Raw genomic sequence first — 15,573 nt, 5'->3', positions numbered from 1 at the left:
CATCACCACAATCAACATAATGAACATATTCATCACCTTCAAAAATGTTCTTATGCCCCAATATAATCCCTCCCTCCTTTAATTCCCACTTACCATCCACCCCTCTTCCCCTTGCCTAGGGATTTAAAAAGAAAAAATGAATGGATTTATATGCTGTTGGTATTATTTTTCTATAAGGGACAAGTATTCAAAGCCCCTTTCTACTTGGAATCTTTGAAAGCATTTACATTAAGAAAATCTGACCAGTTCACTAAGACATATTGATTGTACTCTTGCTGTCACTGAGTAAGTCCTGTGGGGAACAGAAAATGAGATGAAGAATATGGCTTCAGGGTGTTTATTCTGTAATGGAAGGCACAAGATTAACTCACACAACTAGCAACCAGTGATCAATAGTAAATATCAGAGCTGTAAATTGAGTGATGAATGGAGATGGATGTAATGGGGTGGTAGCAGATTATTGCTGTTTAGACATAGCATTCCACTTTATCTGGATATGTGGTTTGTGTGTTACCCACCTCTAGGCAAACATTAAATTACGTTCTAGTAGACTCCAGTTTAACCAGGAAGAGCATGGGGTCCAGAGTCAGACAGAACTATGTTGGGAATTTTATGCTACCTGTTAACTGGGTGATTCTGGGTAGGCAACTTTCTGAGTTCAGTCTCCTCATTTATAAAAGAGAGATATTTACATCTGTCTCACAATAATATTGCAGGAATTAGAGATAGTGTATGTAAAATGTCTCTGTTATCAGTAGTGGTGCATAATAATACCACGGTGCTTCTAGGAGCCCTTACTATTCTGTGTAATTTATATTTGTCTCATTTAATTCTTAAGACAACTCCTGAAAAATATCATTCCTCTGAAAAGAACAACTCCAATCACATGTCCTATTGATGAAGAAAGTAGCACCATCTGCAGCTCTTAAGCTTTATTTTCTTTTATGTAAAATGTACTTTATAATGTCTGACTTTAAAAGTTCCTAGATAAAATGTTGGCACTTAGTAGGTATTCAGTGAATATTAATTCCTTCCCATTCCACAGACATCATCTCAGCAACCTCAGATGATCACTGGGTAAAAACTTGTTTTGTTTTGCAACTTTAGAGCTATAATAAATTCTATTTACCCAGACTTTTTTTAGGGACTTCAGAGTTGCTTGCCTAAGAATGTCTGCCCCGGCCTGGTGCCAGGCAACTTTAAAGAAAGCAGCCTGTGTGTGCAGCACACTTGAAGATTGAATGCATGAGGTTCTGAACTTAAGATGGAGGCAGGAAAAAACACCTTGGGTCTAAAATGTCATCAGAGTGTTGCAGCAGCTTTATTTAAAAATTACAGTTAATATTGCTTCATAAATCGCTTCCTAAGTAGTAAAGTCACTATAAGGATTTCTATCCAGCCACTTTCCACTAATCAGCTCTAAGCCTGTAAGTGTTTTACGCCACATGTAACAGAGTTATCAGCAAGTATTGTTAAGTATTATAGTGTGAAATGGTCCCAAAACAGAATTGAAGTTAATTGTAGTAATCCTTTGTGATTATCAAGTATATAGCTGCACCCCATAATTTTAAAATCTGGAGTGGTTAAAGCTAACCATGACACCAAGGGCACTACTATTATAGAAAAAAAATTCAAATGGCTCATGAAACACTTTTCTCAAGTGGTGCATTTCTACAATTCAGTTTCTTGCTTTTGGATATATGGTTGTAAAACCAAGCCAGCAATAACATTGTACATAATTGTTGCTAGAGAGATCCAGGTGTTACGCCAAATGGGACCCTACATGAAGAAGCTATAGGAAACAAACTCCATTTTCAACCCTCTCAGCCCTCTACGGCATTTGGGTGCAGGAGAATTGGCTTCCCTGGGGAAAAGCTGAAGGTTTTCTACCCGGGTCATGAAAACATTGAACTTATGGTGCATCCCTGTGCCCTGGTGAAGCAGCATTAAACAGTTTTTAAGACTACTGGATGATTAAGTGGCACACTGTGGGAAAGGGTTGCACACCACAGCAGGATTGTGTTTATGGGGAAAAAGAAAGTGAGCAGTTTACATATACAGCTTTTAATATAAATGGTAGAAATTATTTTCCTTTTAAAGAGTACTTTGAATTCACTTTTTTCAGATTAGTGTTAAGAGGAAATAACTCTATGATCAGTAAAGTCTTAGAGAAAGATGAGTGATTCATTCCTTCTTTCACTTAACAAATCTTTATTGAGGAACAACTGTATGTCTGGCCCTGTTCTAAGGATTAAGAATATACTAGTCAGCAGGACATCACTTGTTCCTGTTCTCATAGAGCCTTAGTGATGGAGACAGACAATAAATTGGGTGAATTAGTAAAATGTTAGTCATATCAGTGGTAAAGTGAAGAAATAAAGTTAAAACAAGAAAGAGACATAAGAAATATCAAGGTGAGGGTGTTGTGATGTTAGCTATCTCTACCGAAAAGGCCATTTTATAAAGGTGACATTTAGTAAAAGACCTGAAAGAAGTGACATTGTCATGCAGCTATCTGAAGGAAAAGTAGTCCAGTTAAGTGCAAATGCTCTGGGGTAGAAATGCATTCACTGAGTGCTGAGATCAGCAAGGGGGCCAGTGTAGCTGGAGTAGAGTATATGAGGCAAAAGGCAGTGAGATCAATACTGAGGAGCCAGATCATGTGGGGCCTTTGGCTTTTATCTGGGGTAATGTGGGAAACGACTGGAGAGTTTTGAACAAAGGGGTGAAATGACCTGGCTAAATTTTTAGCAGGGTATTTCTGGCAGTTTCAAAAATAGAGGACAAAGATAGAAGTAAGGAGACCTGTTATAGTACCTCAGACTGTCATTTCTCATTCTTCCTACCTCTATGGGATGCAAGTATACCACTTTTACAGATGAGATAACTGAAGTTCAGATCTAAAGTAACTCTTGAGTTTACAGAGTGAGTGTCGGTACTGTAAATAAAGCCAAGTTGTTTGGCTGCAAGACACTCTACCCTACACCACTCTTGCTCCAGACTAGCCTTTCTCACTCACAGTAAGCATTCCCAACTTGCATGGTCTATGGAAATACTCAGTTGTGTTTCATAGCATCGAAAACTGTACAAACTTCGGTACAGATCATTTATTAACAATCTGTAATGTTTGTTTCCTTACACTAGGACCGCTTGGTTTTACATGGATTAAACACTATTGTACATATGATAAGGGAAGTAAAACATTTACAATGAGTGTTTCAGAAATGAAATCCAGTGGGAAAATGGTGAGTTGTTTTTGTTTTTTAATTGAACTTGTTATTTAAATAATGGAAGCAAAACAAACAAAAATCATATGTGCTTATTTTTCTAATAAACGTGCTCACAATTTTTAAAAATTGAAAAGTCAAAAATTTTTCTCTTGCTTTAGTGACCTTGAAGACTTATAAAGAGTGGCCAGGATTTTTCTTTTATTTTGGCTATGGAATGTTTATAAGCAGTTATATTAAATGTAGGGACACCTTGGTAGGTGTCATCTCCTATCCCTGGCAGCAGAGTTGTTTGCGTTGTTGGTTGGCCAGCAGCCCATAGAGACTGTCAGTGGCTGCTCCAGGCTCATGGCGTCTGCATCTTTCTTCCAGGTGGTCTCTTGTGGGAGCCCGGGTTTGCCCCTGCATGCCACTTCCTTTTCTGCACTGTGTACTACTTGCTGAAATGCTGGCCAACAAAGTTTCTCAGAAGAAATCAATCAATGCTTATTTACCCCTAAAGTAAATCAGTCACTGAATGTCTCGCATGGGTAGTGAACAGTACAGAACAAAGTGTACCTTATATGCAGAAGTGCTACAGAATACAACGCCTTTATTGCATGTAGTGTACACTCTTTGTGAGTTAAGATATGAATATGGCAAACAGTTGGACCTATGAATTAAATAATTGAACCGTCATCTAAGAATCCTAGAGCTGGGAGTTATCCTAAAGATTATTTAGGCTAGCCTCATTTTACCTGATTAAAAAATAAAGACAATAGAAAGTAAGTGACTTATTCAGCTAATTTGTGGTGTAGATCATGGCAGCGGTAAATGTTGATCTAACTTAGACACATACTCAAATACATCAGCTGAAACTTATTGTGCTTGGGCATTCATTAGAGTCTAATAATTCAAAGTAAGAGACATAAAATAAAGGAGAACATACCAGAGAAAAAGAAACCTTAGATTGCTACCCTCACAAGAAGTTATTAATGCTATAATCATGCCTAGTTTCTACTCTAAAAGTTTCATAAGAAAAAATATTGCCAAAAGTCAGTATATGTGACAGTCAGTGAGCTAATAATAAATAGACCAAGCTAGAGTTCTATTAATAAGAGAGATTTGCAACCAGAAACAATAGAATTAACCAGGCATTAGGTAAATATTCCCCTTAAAATTGACTGGCATTTCAGGTATAGAAGAGAATTATGAATTGAGCCTATGTTGGATCCTGTCAAAAGAGGTTTACTTTAGTTTTAGCAGCAGACTACTAGTTGGTTACCAGCAGGGGAATCACGTGGTATGCATGATAGTAATAGCATTATAGCAAGTATCTACTAGAACTTTAATATTTTGGTAGCTCTCTTTTTTTTTTTTTTTTTTTTTTTTTTTGCGGTACACAGGCCTCTCACTGTTGTGGCCCCTCCCACTCTGGAGCACGGGCTCCGGACGCACAGGCTCAGCGGCCATGGCTCACGGGCCTAGCCGCTCCGCGGCATGTGGGATCTTCCCGGACCGGGGCACAAACCCACGTCCCCTGCATCGGCAGGCGGACTCTCAACCACTGCGCCACCAGGGAAGCCCTTGGTAGCTCTCTTGAGGTTTTGAGCCGGCTATCATTTAATACTCTATGGCTCCAATACAAACACACACACACACACACACACACATATTATAGTATAATTTAACATTATAAGTAAATACGTTGAAGGGTACTAGACAGGCATGTCACAGAATTCTTTGAATAAAACATGTATATGTGATTAATTTATTAATAAATGGTTTGGTGTATTACAGTTGGGCAGTTAACATTAGGCAGAAGTCTTTGTATTTATAGAAACCGGGTGTGATTATTATCTTTATACATAAACTGTACTCTAAGTTGTCATTTTAATATGGAAACTTTAGGTGGTGTATTTAATATATTTCATTTCACCTTGTCATCATGTCAGTAATGTGCTCCACTTCTTGTTTCAGAATGGCCTTGTTACTAGCTCACCAGAAATGTTTAAATTAAAATCCTGTATCCGACGAAAGACAGATTCAATTGATAAACGATTCTGCTTTGACATAGAAGTAGTCGAAAGGTTTGAACTTTTCACTTTACATTTTTTAATAATCTAAATTATTTGTTTCTTTCTATGTATAGATGTAAATATGAAACAGCATAAAGTGCTTGTTTTTCAGTCTCTTTTTTAAAGACAATATATATGTTTATTTCATTCTTTCACTTGTTTCTTCAACAAATAAGTATTGCATGATGCTTTCAAAAAAGTAAATCAGACACAGAGTGCTACCAAAGGGTAACATCACTCAGAGAAGAATCTGGAAAATCAGTAAAGATGACTGCCTTAGGGGAAAGTGCATATTGTGGACTGAGGTCCCCATCAAAATGAAGAAACCTGATGGCATTGTTCATGGCTCCTGGGTCAGCCTTTTTGTATGGTTTTGAAATCTAGTGGCCTTGTTCCCAAGGAATAATAAGACACAACTGCAAATTCCATAAGCTTTCTTTAGCCAGTGAAAATCAGTGCCTACCATGTACACAACACTGTTCTGGGCATTCTTAGCCACAGAATATTGGGAGAGACATAAAGGTTGTGCATTCAAGCTTATCATCTAGTAGAATTATTTAGCTCTGTTCCTTTATTGTTTCAGTACAAGTAGAATAGAAACAAAATAAGGAGGAGTATGTTTCTTGATCTCTGTTGCATTCCATAATCTATTTTTCTTCCCCTGCATTACCACCACGCTTTTCTGAATATCTCTAGCTTTGTGTGTGCGTGCGTGTGCGTGCGTGTGTGTGTGTGTACACTATATATATACTCTGACATACTATATACACTGTTATATACTATAGCTTATGTACGATAGCTTGTTAACTATTTAGTAGGGCATGGCCTTGTTCTTATGCTTCTTTAAAATAGTGTTAGCTATTTTGGCCCTGTGTTCTTATGCTTTATAGATCTGCTTATTAAGTTTCCCTTTCTCTCCAAAACATCCTTTGGGATTTCTGACTGGAGTTCCATTAAAGTTATTAAATTTCAATAAATTAATCAATGGTGAGTTGAACTCTCCCAAGGATTTTACATATCTTTTACATATATATTTTTTTCAGATTTGGTTTCAGGTATATTCTTTTTATTTAAATTTTGAATAAAATTCTTTAGTAGAAACTCTTTTTTTGTTTAATGGTTAAGATTGCCACAGAGAAAGGCTATTAATTTTTTTTATATATCAATCTATATCCAGTACAGTTGTTGAACTCTTGGTTTTAATAGTTTTGTGGTAGGAACTTCTGGTTTTTCTATGTAGATAAATACCAACATGTTAGTGATTTCTCTTTTCTTTTTTTCGACACTATCTAGATATATCCATGGAGCACACTGTTAAACTCTGTGCTTTAGTTGTTTCATCTGTAAAACAAGGATAATCAGTACACACATCAAAGGGTTGTTGTGAGGAATAAATGAGATAATAAAGGAGACATACTTATAACACAGTGCTTGGCACATAATAAACAGCCAACAAGTATTGATTGTTGTTATTATTTGTGTTTTACACTGGCTTAAATTCTCCAAGATAAAATTACCTTGATCTTTATAATACATTTTCCCTTTTCCTATCAGTCTAATGAGCTGTTTTCCTGTTTACGTAGAGATATATGCCTTTATCACAGTTTTAACTCACTCCAGGCTTTTAACCACACAATATTTAAATGAAATTTCCTTCTTCATGTACCTTTTCACAGAACCCTCTAGTTTTCTATTTATCTTATGGACAGCCTCCACAATTAATTAGATTAATTTCACTTTTTTCTGAATTTTCTATTTTTCTCTCTCTTATATTGGTTTCCTTCCTCCCTTTGCTTGCTCGTTTCTTGAAGCACATCCTCAAGTAGCTATCTCAGAATGGGTGCATGGAAGAGAGTTGTTTTTATACATATTAATTGTAATATTGTGATCATTGTATATGTAAACACTTTGGTTTTAGTGTCTTCTTAATAATTGACTAGTTATAGTATAAGGCTTTCCATATTGCTATATACTCATTGTAATTATTTTTAGTGACTAGTTGTACCACGTTGGGTCATAATCTTAATCATTCTCATACTGTGGAATGTTTCTGTGCTTTTGAACTTCTGTGAATGTAGCTTTTCATCCTTTTTGGTCATTTCAGGGGAAATAGTATGAGCCTAAGCTCCTTCAGATAGTCTTATACCTAAAACACTTACTGATTTCATTTTTTAAATTTCTTCTTTCTTCTTCTCTTTCCTATCTTTTTTTCTCTCTTTTCATTTCTTTTTTCTCTTTCCTGCTTTTTCTTCAAATTTTACTTTTAAAGTTAGCTAAGAATTTAAAAATAATAATAAATGTGTAAAGGCATAAAAGTAGTAAATTGAATATATAAAATATTTTTTAATAGGCACGGAATCATCACATTGCAAGCCTTTTCAGAAGCTAATCGGAAACTCTGGCTTGAAGCCATGGATGGGAAGGAACCGGTAGGGATATGACATATTCTGTAATTTAGATTTTATTGTTCTAATAATTGCAAAGTACATCTGAAAAAAATTTTATATGTCTATAGTGTATTTGAAAATATTAAAATAGTAAATCAGAGGAGTAGAGACTCTTACTGTTTTCCTAGTGTTGCGTCACTGGCACATAACACCAACTTCTGAATTCATTTCCCCAGGGGACTTCCAGGACTAATTTAAAACCCTAAAATTACTTTTAAAAATTACTTATAATCATTAATTTGGCTACATTGATTAGATTATTTTATTTATTTAATAATTCTTGAGTGCCCACTCTGCAAGGCCTGTGCTAGGCTTTATGAGCAGCATGATGAACAAGTTTCAGGGAAAGAACTAATCCTGGTCCTAGACCATTTTTTAAAAGTCTCCTTTGCTAAAACTGTTTGTGGCTTGACATTTTCCCTCTATCCAGATCCCCATTTTTATAATAGTTATTTTGATGTTGACATAATTTACTTAAAATTATCATGGAGGCTTATATAAAAAAGGGAATAAATCATTGATGACTTTTGTGAAGAACACTGCAATAAATGATTAGAGAGATGAGCACACAGAGCAAATAGGATGCACCAGCCTGTCCCTTGAAAACTATCTTTTAAATGGCAGAGAACCTGTGACCATTCTTCTGAAAAGTACCTATTGCAACAACAGAGCTACACAAAGTGTGGTCCCCAGACTGAGTCCATCCTACAAACCGTTACCAGGCTGCAATAAGATGAGTGCAGAGATTATGATTAAGCATCTGGAAAATTTTATAGCAATGAGAAGTCATTTTACATCTGTTGAATTTAATAATAAAAAATTTGGACTCTGCATCTATTCTTTATCATGTGTATTACCTTTAAATTTTATTGTAATTTATAAAAATGTCACTCAGCGACAGATTAAAAATTAAAAACAAAGGAAATTGGTTCTTTACCACTAACAGTTGAGGAGCAAGCCCTGACCTAGAAGAAATTTAGAAGACAGTGTGATAGCTCAACAAGTACAAGTTAGGATTGTACACACTGAGAAAAAAACACTAAGCAGATAATTTAAGGAAGGAACAATCAGGTGAAATCCATCATGAGATACTTCCTGAAGAAGGGAAATTATGCATCATGTTGGAGAATAGAATGAGATGCTTAGATCAGAGGGAAAGAGGTAAAACTTTGCCCAGGGCAGGACAGCCAGGGATGGAAAGGAGTGGGAGGCAAGATTGGAAGTCGGGCTGGGGAGATGGCATTGTGGACACAGTAGTTGTAAGACCTTGAAATCAAGACACTCCCTTTGTGTATCAGTGTACCAATATCACCCTGGTAATCTTCTGTGCTGGGTCATTAATTGAAAGTAACTGACTGGCTTCCTTTGTTTTTTAGATTTATACTCTGCCTGCGATTATTAGCAAGAAAGAAGAAAGTAAGTCATGCTAATAATTATTTCAAATGTTATCACATAGATTTTTTTTTTTAGTTGAAGTACCATAACATATTAATTTCAGGTGTACAACATAGTAATTTAATCTTTGTATACACTGTGAAGTGATTACTGCAATGTCTAGTACCATCTGTCACCATACGATTGTCCCCCTTCATCCATTTCACCCACCCTCCAACCCCCTTCCCTTCTGATAACCATGAATCTGTTCTCTATATCTGAGTTTGGTTTCATTTTCTTTGTTTGTTTTGTTTTGTATATTCCACATATAAGTAAAATCATATGGTATTTGTCTTTCTCTGACTTATTTCACTTAGCATAATGCCTTTGAGGTCCCTCCATGTTCTTGCAAATGGCAAAGTTTCCTTTTTTGCAGCTGAGTAGTTATCCACTGTGTATATATAGCATGTCTTCTTTATCCAGTCCTCCACCAATGGAAATTTAGGTTATATCCTTATCTTGGGTATTGTAAATAATGCTGCAATGAACATAGCAGTGTATATATCTTTTTGAATTAATGTTTTCATTTTCTTTGGATAAATACCCAGAAGTAGAATAGCTGGATCATATGGTAGCTCTGTTCTTAAACTTCAAAATACCTTTGTTCTATTTTCCATAGTGGCTGCAGCAATATACTTTCCCACCAATAGTGTACAGAGTTTCTCTTCTTTCCACATCCTCTACAAAACTTGTTATTTCTTGTCTTTTTGATGATAGCTATTATAGCAGGTGGGAGGTGATATTTCATTGCGGTTTTGATTTGCATTTCTCTGATGATTAGTGGTGTTGAACATCTTTCCATGTGCCTGTGGGCCGTCTGTATGTGTTTTGGAAAAAAATATCTACATAGATCCTTTGCCCATTTTTTAATCAAATTGTTTTTCGCTATTGAGTTGTTTGAATTCTTTATATATTTTGGATATTAACTCCTTATCATATATGATTTGCAAATATTTTCTCCCATTCAGTAGGTCACCACTATATATATATAGTTTTGTTTTTTTTTTTTTTTTTTCCTGTACGCGGGCCTCTCACCATTGTGGCCTCTCCCTCCATGGAGCACAGGCTCCGGACGCACAGGCTCAGCGGCCATGGCTCACGGGCCCAGCCGCTCCGCGGCATATGGGATCCTCCCGGACCGGGGCACGAACCCGCGTCCCCTGCATCGGCAGGCGGACTCTCAACCACTGCGCCACCAGGGAAGCCCTCACCACTATATTTTGCTGATGGTTTCCTTTGCTGTGCAGAAGCTTTTCTGTTTGATGTAGTCCCACTTGTTTATTTTTACTTTTGTTGCCTTTGCTTTTGGGGTCAAATTCAAAAATTCCATGCCAACACTGATATCAAGGAGCTTATTGCCTATGTTTTCTTCTAGAAGTTTTATGGATTCAGGACTATTTTAAGTTTTAATCCATTTTGAGTTGATTTTTGTGTGTGGAATAAGATAGTGGTCTAGATTCATTCCTTTGCATGTGTCTGCCCAGTTTTCCCAGCACCATTTATTGAAGAGACTGTCTTTTTCTCACTGTATATTCTTTATTCCTTTGCCATAAATTATTTATTCATATATATATGGGTTTATTTCTGGACCCTCTACTCTGTTACATTGATTTATGCATCTGTTTTTATGCCAATACCATACTGTATTGATTACCATAACTTTATAGTTTAGTTTGAAATCAGGGAGTTTGATACCTTCACCTTTCTTTTTTTTTTTTGACTTTTTTTTGGTTTGTTTTTCTCATGATTCTTTTGTCTATTCAGGGTCTTTCATGGTTCCATACAATTTTAGAATTATTAATTCTACTTCTGTGATAAATGATAGGGATTGCATTGAATCCGCAGAATGCCTTGGGTAGTACGGGCATTTTAATGATACTCATTTTTCCAATTCATAAGCATGGTATACCTTTCCATTTGTTTGTGTCATCTTAAATTTCTTTCATCAGTGTCTTAGAGTTTTCAATGTACATCTTTCACCTCCTTGGTTAAATTTATTACTGGATATTTTAGTCTTTTTGATGCAGTTGTAAATGGGATTGTTTTCCTAGTTACCTTTTCTGATATTTTGTAATTAGTGTATAAAAATGCAACAGATTTCTGTATATTGATTTTGTATCCTGAAACTTTACTGAATTCATTTATTAGTTCTAAGAGGTTTTTTTGATGGAGTCTATAGTTTGTTTTCTCTATACAGTATCATGCCATCTGCAAATAGTGACATTTTTTCTTCTTCTTTTCCAATTGGGATTCCTTTTATTTATTTATTTTTAGCCTAATTTCTGTGTCTAGGACTTCCAATATTATGTTGAATAAAAGTAGTGAGAGTTGACATTCTTCTATGCTTCCTAATCTTAAAGGAAAAGCTTTCATCTTTTCACTATTGAATATGATATTGCCTGTGGACTTGTCATATATGGCCTGTATTATGTCAATGTATGTTCCCTCTATACCCACTGTGTTGAGAGGTTTCATCGTAATTGGAAGTTGAATTTTGTCAAATGCTTTCTCTGCATCTATGGAAATGATCATATGAGTTTTATTCTTCATTTTGTAAATGTGTGTGTCATGTTTATTGATTTGTGGATGTTGAACTAGCCTTGCATCCTTGGAATAAGTCTCACTTGATCATGTTGTATGATTCTTTTTATATATTGTTGAATTCAGTTTGCTGATATTTTGTTGAAGATTTTTACATCTATTTTCATGAGGGGTATTGGTTTTCCTTTTTGTGGTGCCTTTGTCTGATTTTGGTATCAGGATAATGATGGCCACATAAAATGAGTTTGGAAATGTTCCCTCTTCTTCAATTTTTGGATGAGTTTGAGAAGGATAGGTATTTAATCTTTGGATGTTTGATAGACTCCATGGGTGACACTCTCTGATCCTGTACTTTTGTTTGTTGGGATTTTTTGCAATCTCTTTACTAATAATCAGTCTATTCAGATATTTTATTTCTTTATAATTAAGTCTTAGAAGATGACATGTTTCTATATTCTAGGTTATCCAATTTGTTGGCATATAATTGTTCTTAGTAGTCTTTCATGATCCTTTGTATTTCTCTGGTATCGGTTGTAATTTCTCCTCTTTCATTTTCGACTTTACTTATTTGAGCCCTCTCTCTTTCATTCTTGGTTAGTCTAGCTAAAGATTTGTCCATTTTGTTTATCTTTTCAAAGAACTAGCTCTTGGTTTCATTGATTTTTTAAAAAATATTTTTTTAGTCTCTGTTTTATTTATTTTCACACTGATCTTTATTATTTCCTTCCTTCTACTACCTTTGGACTTCATTCGTCTTTTTCTACTTACTTTAGGTTTAAAGTTAGATTGTTTGAGATTTGTCTTTTATCTTTAGGTAGGCCTGTATTGCTATAAACTTCCCTCTTACAACGGCTTTTGCTTTGTCCCATAGATATTGGAATGTTGTATTTCCATTTTCGTTGTTCATATTATTTATTGATTTCCCCTCGGATTTCTTCATTGACCCATTGGTTGTTCAGTAGCATGTTATTTAATCTCCACGTATTTGTGATTTTTCCAGTTTTATTCTTGTAGGTCTAGTTTCGTACCATTGTGGTTGTAAAAGATGTTTTATATGATTTCAGTCTTCTTAAATTTATTGAGATTTGTTTAGTGGCATAAAATGTAATCTATCCTGGAGAATGTTTCATGTGCACTTGAGAAGAATGTGTATTCTGCTGCTTTTGGATGGTATGTTCTATATGTGTCTATTAAGTATATCTGGTCTAATATGCTGTTTAAGGCCAGTGTTTCCTTATTTTCTGTCTGGATGATCTGTCCATTAATGGAAGTAGGGTGTTAAAGTTCCCTACTATTATTGTATTGCTGTCAGGTGCTCCCCTTAGGTCTGGTAATATCTGCTTTCTATATTAAGGTACTCCTATGTTGTTTCATATATATTTTAAAATGTTATAACCTCTTGTTGGATTGACTCCTTTATCATTCTGTAATGCCCTTCTTTGTCTTTTATTACAGTCTTTGTTTTAAAGTTTGTTTTGTCTGATATAAGTATAGCTACACCAGTTTTTCTTTTGTTTCCTTTTCTTTTTTCATTCCTTCACTTTCAGCCTGCTTGTGTCCTTAGATTTGAACTGAATCTCTTGTAGGCAACATATAATTGTGTCTTGTTCTTTAATCCATTCAGCCACTCTATGGCTTTTGATTGGAGAATTTTGTCCATTTAAATTTAAAGTAGTTATTAACAAGTATGTACTTATTGCCATTTTGCAACTTGTTTTCTGGCTGTTTTTATAGTTCTTCGCTGTTCCTTTCTTTTCTTGCTCTCTTCCTTTGTGGTTTGATGACTTTCTTTCATGTTGTCTGTAGATTTCTTTCTCATTATCTTTAGTGTATCTACTATAAGTTTTTGGTTTGTGGTTTCCATGAGCTTCATATATAGAAAAACTACGTGTGTGTGTGTGTGTGTGTGTGTGTGTGTGTGTGTGTGTGTGTAGTACTCTGTTATAAGCTGATAGCAACTTAAGTTTGGACACATTCTAAAAACTGTACATTTTTACTTCTCCCACCCTCATTTTATGTTTTTGATGTTATATTTACATCTTGTTTTTGTATCCCTTAATTAGTGTAGTTACAGTTAACTTTACTACTTTTGTCTTTTAACCTTTATACTAGCTTTACAAATGGTTAATCCACTAACTTTACTATATATTTGCCTTTACCCATGAGATTTTGACTTTTTTATGTTTTCTTGTTACTATTTAATGCACTTTTTTTTCGTCTTGAAGAAGTCCCTTTAACTTTTCTTGTAAGGCAGATTTAGTGTTGCTGATCTCCTTTAGCTTTTGCTTCTGTAGAAAACTCTTTATCTCTCCTTTGGTTCTGAATGATAACCTTGCCTGTAGAATATTTTTGGCTGAAAGTTTTTTCTTTTCAACACTTTGAATATATTGTGCCATTCCCTTCTGGACTTTAAATTTTTTGCTGAATGATCAGATGTTAATTTTATGGAGCTTCCTTTATATGCAACAAGTTGTTTTTCTCTTGCTTCTTTTATGATTCTCTCCTTGTCTTTAACTTTTGACATTTTAATTATAATGTGCTTGTTTTGGATCTCTTTGGGTTTGTCTTATTTGGAATTCTCTGTGCTTCCTAGACTTCAATGTCTGTTTCTTTCCCCCAGTTATGGATGTTTTTAGCCATTATTTTGTCAAATAAATTTTCTTCCCCTTTTTCTATCTATTCTCCTTCTGGGGCCCCTACAATGAGAATGTTATTCCTCTTGATGTTGCACCATAGGTCTCTTAAGTAATCTTTTTTTTTTTTTCCTTCTGATCTGTTAGGATGAATTCCACTGTCCTGTCTTCCAGGTTGCTGATCCTTTCTGCTTCATCTAGTCTGCTATTGAAACCCTCTAGTGTATTTTTCTTTCCAGTTACAGTATTCTGCAGCTCCATGATTTATTTTTGGTACTTACTTTTATTTTCTGTCTCTTTGTGGAAGTTCTCATTGTGTTCATCTTTTCTTCCAAGAGGTCAGTGAGCATCTCTATGTCCATTACTTTAAACTCTTTAGCAGGTAAATTACCTCCATTTCAGCAAGGTTTTTTTTCCTGGATTTTTATCTTTTCTTTTGTTTGGGACATATTCCTCTGTTTTCTCATTTTGCTTATTTCTCTGTGTTTGTTTCTACATATTAGGCAATACAGTTACCTCTCCCAGTCTTGTAGGAGTGACCCTGTGTAGATGAACCTGATTTTTCAACCCTGCCCTAACTGTTTGTTGTCTCTGAAACATTTGTAATTATCTAAGCAGTTTAATTTTTTTCTTGATAAGTCCCAGAGGTTGTGCCAAGACCTATCAGTGCTCCAAAGGGAGGGATCTAATTCCACCCCTAGTTTCAGGCTATTTGGAATGAAGACCCTCAGGTAGAAGCTTTTAAAGAACACACATATATATATAGTATTGTGTGACCATGGTTGTAACTCCCTACTGGCCTCAAGACCAGGTGATTTGGAGGTGTCCCCTTGGTGACTGTTGCAAAAGACAGGGCTCCTCTCTGGGAGGTGCAGGTGATCTGTCATGAGGCCAAGGGATAGTGCAAAGGTGGCATCCCCCAGTCTATATTCCCCCAGAGCTCCTCCATAGCTTCTAGATGTGTGGTAAACTTGAAGCCTTCCCCTCAGGCTTAAGCTCTGGGACGAGTAAATAGGGCTTTTTCACAGGAAGTCTGGGGGTGTGTTTCAGTATGCTGTCAGTGTCTTAGGGGTGGTTCCATACCATGAACTGTCTCAATTATTTCAGAGCCATAAGGCCCAGAAATGCAAGCCTCCCTGGACACCATAGCCAGGTGCTCAAGGGCTGTCTCGTACGTGGAATGCATGTGCCTTCTGGCTTCAGTGGGCCACGGGAGAGCCTGGGGTGGGACTGC

General features: G+C 35.8%; 1 protein-coding gene across 2 annotated transcripts in view; it reads left to right on the top strand.

Moving 5' to 3' along the window:
* Positions 1 to 15,573, top strand: part of ARHGAP42 (Rho GTPase activating protein 42) — a 287,206-nt gene that overhangs the window by 227,752 nt on the left and 43,881 nt on the right. For both annotated transcript variants that reach the window (XM_033862115.2, XM_019923816.3), the window contains exons 9-12: positions 3,145 to 3,245; positions 5,187 to 5,296; positions 7,635 to 7,713; positions 9,108 to 9,147. In XM_033862115.2, coding sequence (XP_033718006.1) covers positions 3,145 to 3,245; positions 5,187 to 5,296; positions 7,635 to 7,713; positions 9,108 to 9,147 — 330 coding nt within the window. The remainder of the gene's footprint in view (positions 1 to 3,144; positions 3,246 to 5,186; positions 5,297 to 7,634; positions 7,714 to 9,107; positions 9,148 to 15,573) is intronic.

Source organism: Tursiops truncatus, chromosome 8 (genome assembly GCF_011762595.2).
Source record: "Tursiops truncatus isolate mTurTru1 chromosome 8, mTurTru1.mat.Y, whole genome shotgun sequence".
NCBI lineage: Eukaryota > Metazoa > Chordata > Mammalia > Artiodactyla > Delphinidae > Tursiops > Tursiops truncatus.
This window is presented reverse-complemented; position numbering and strand designations above follow the sequence as displayed.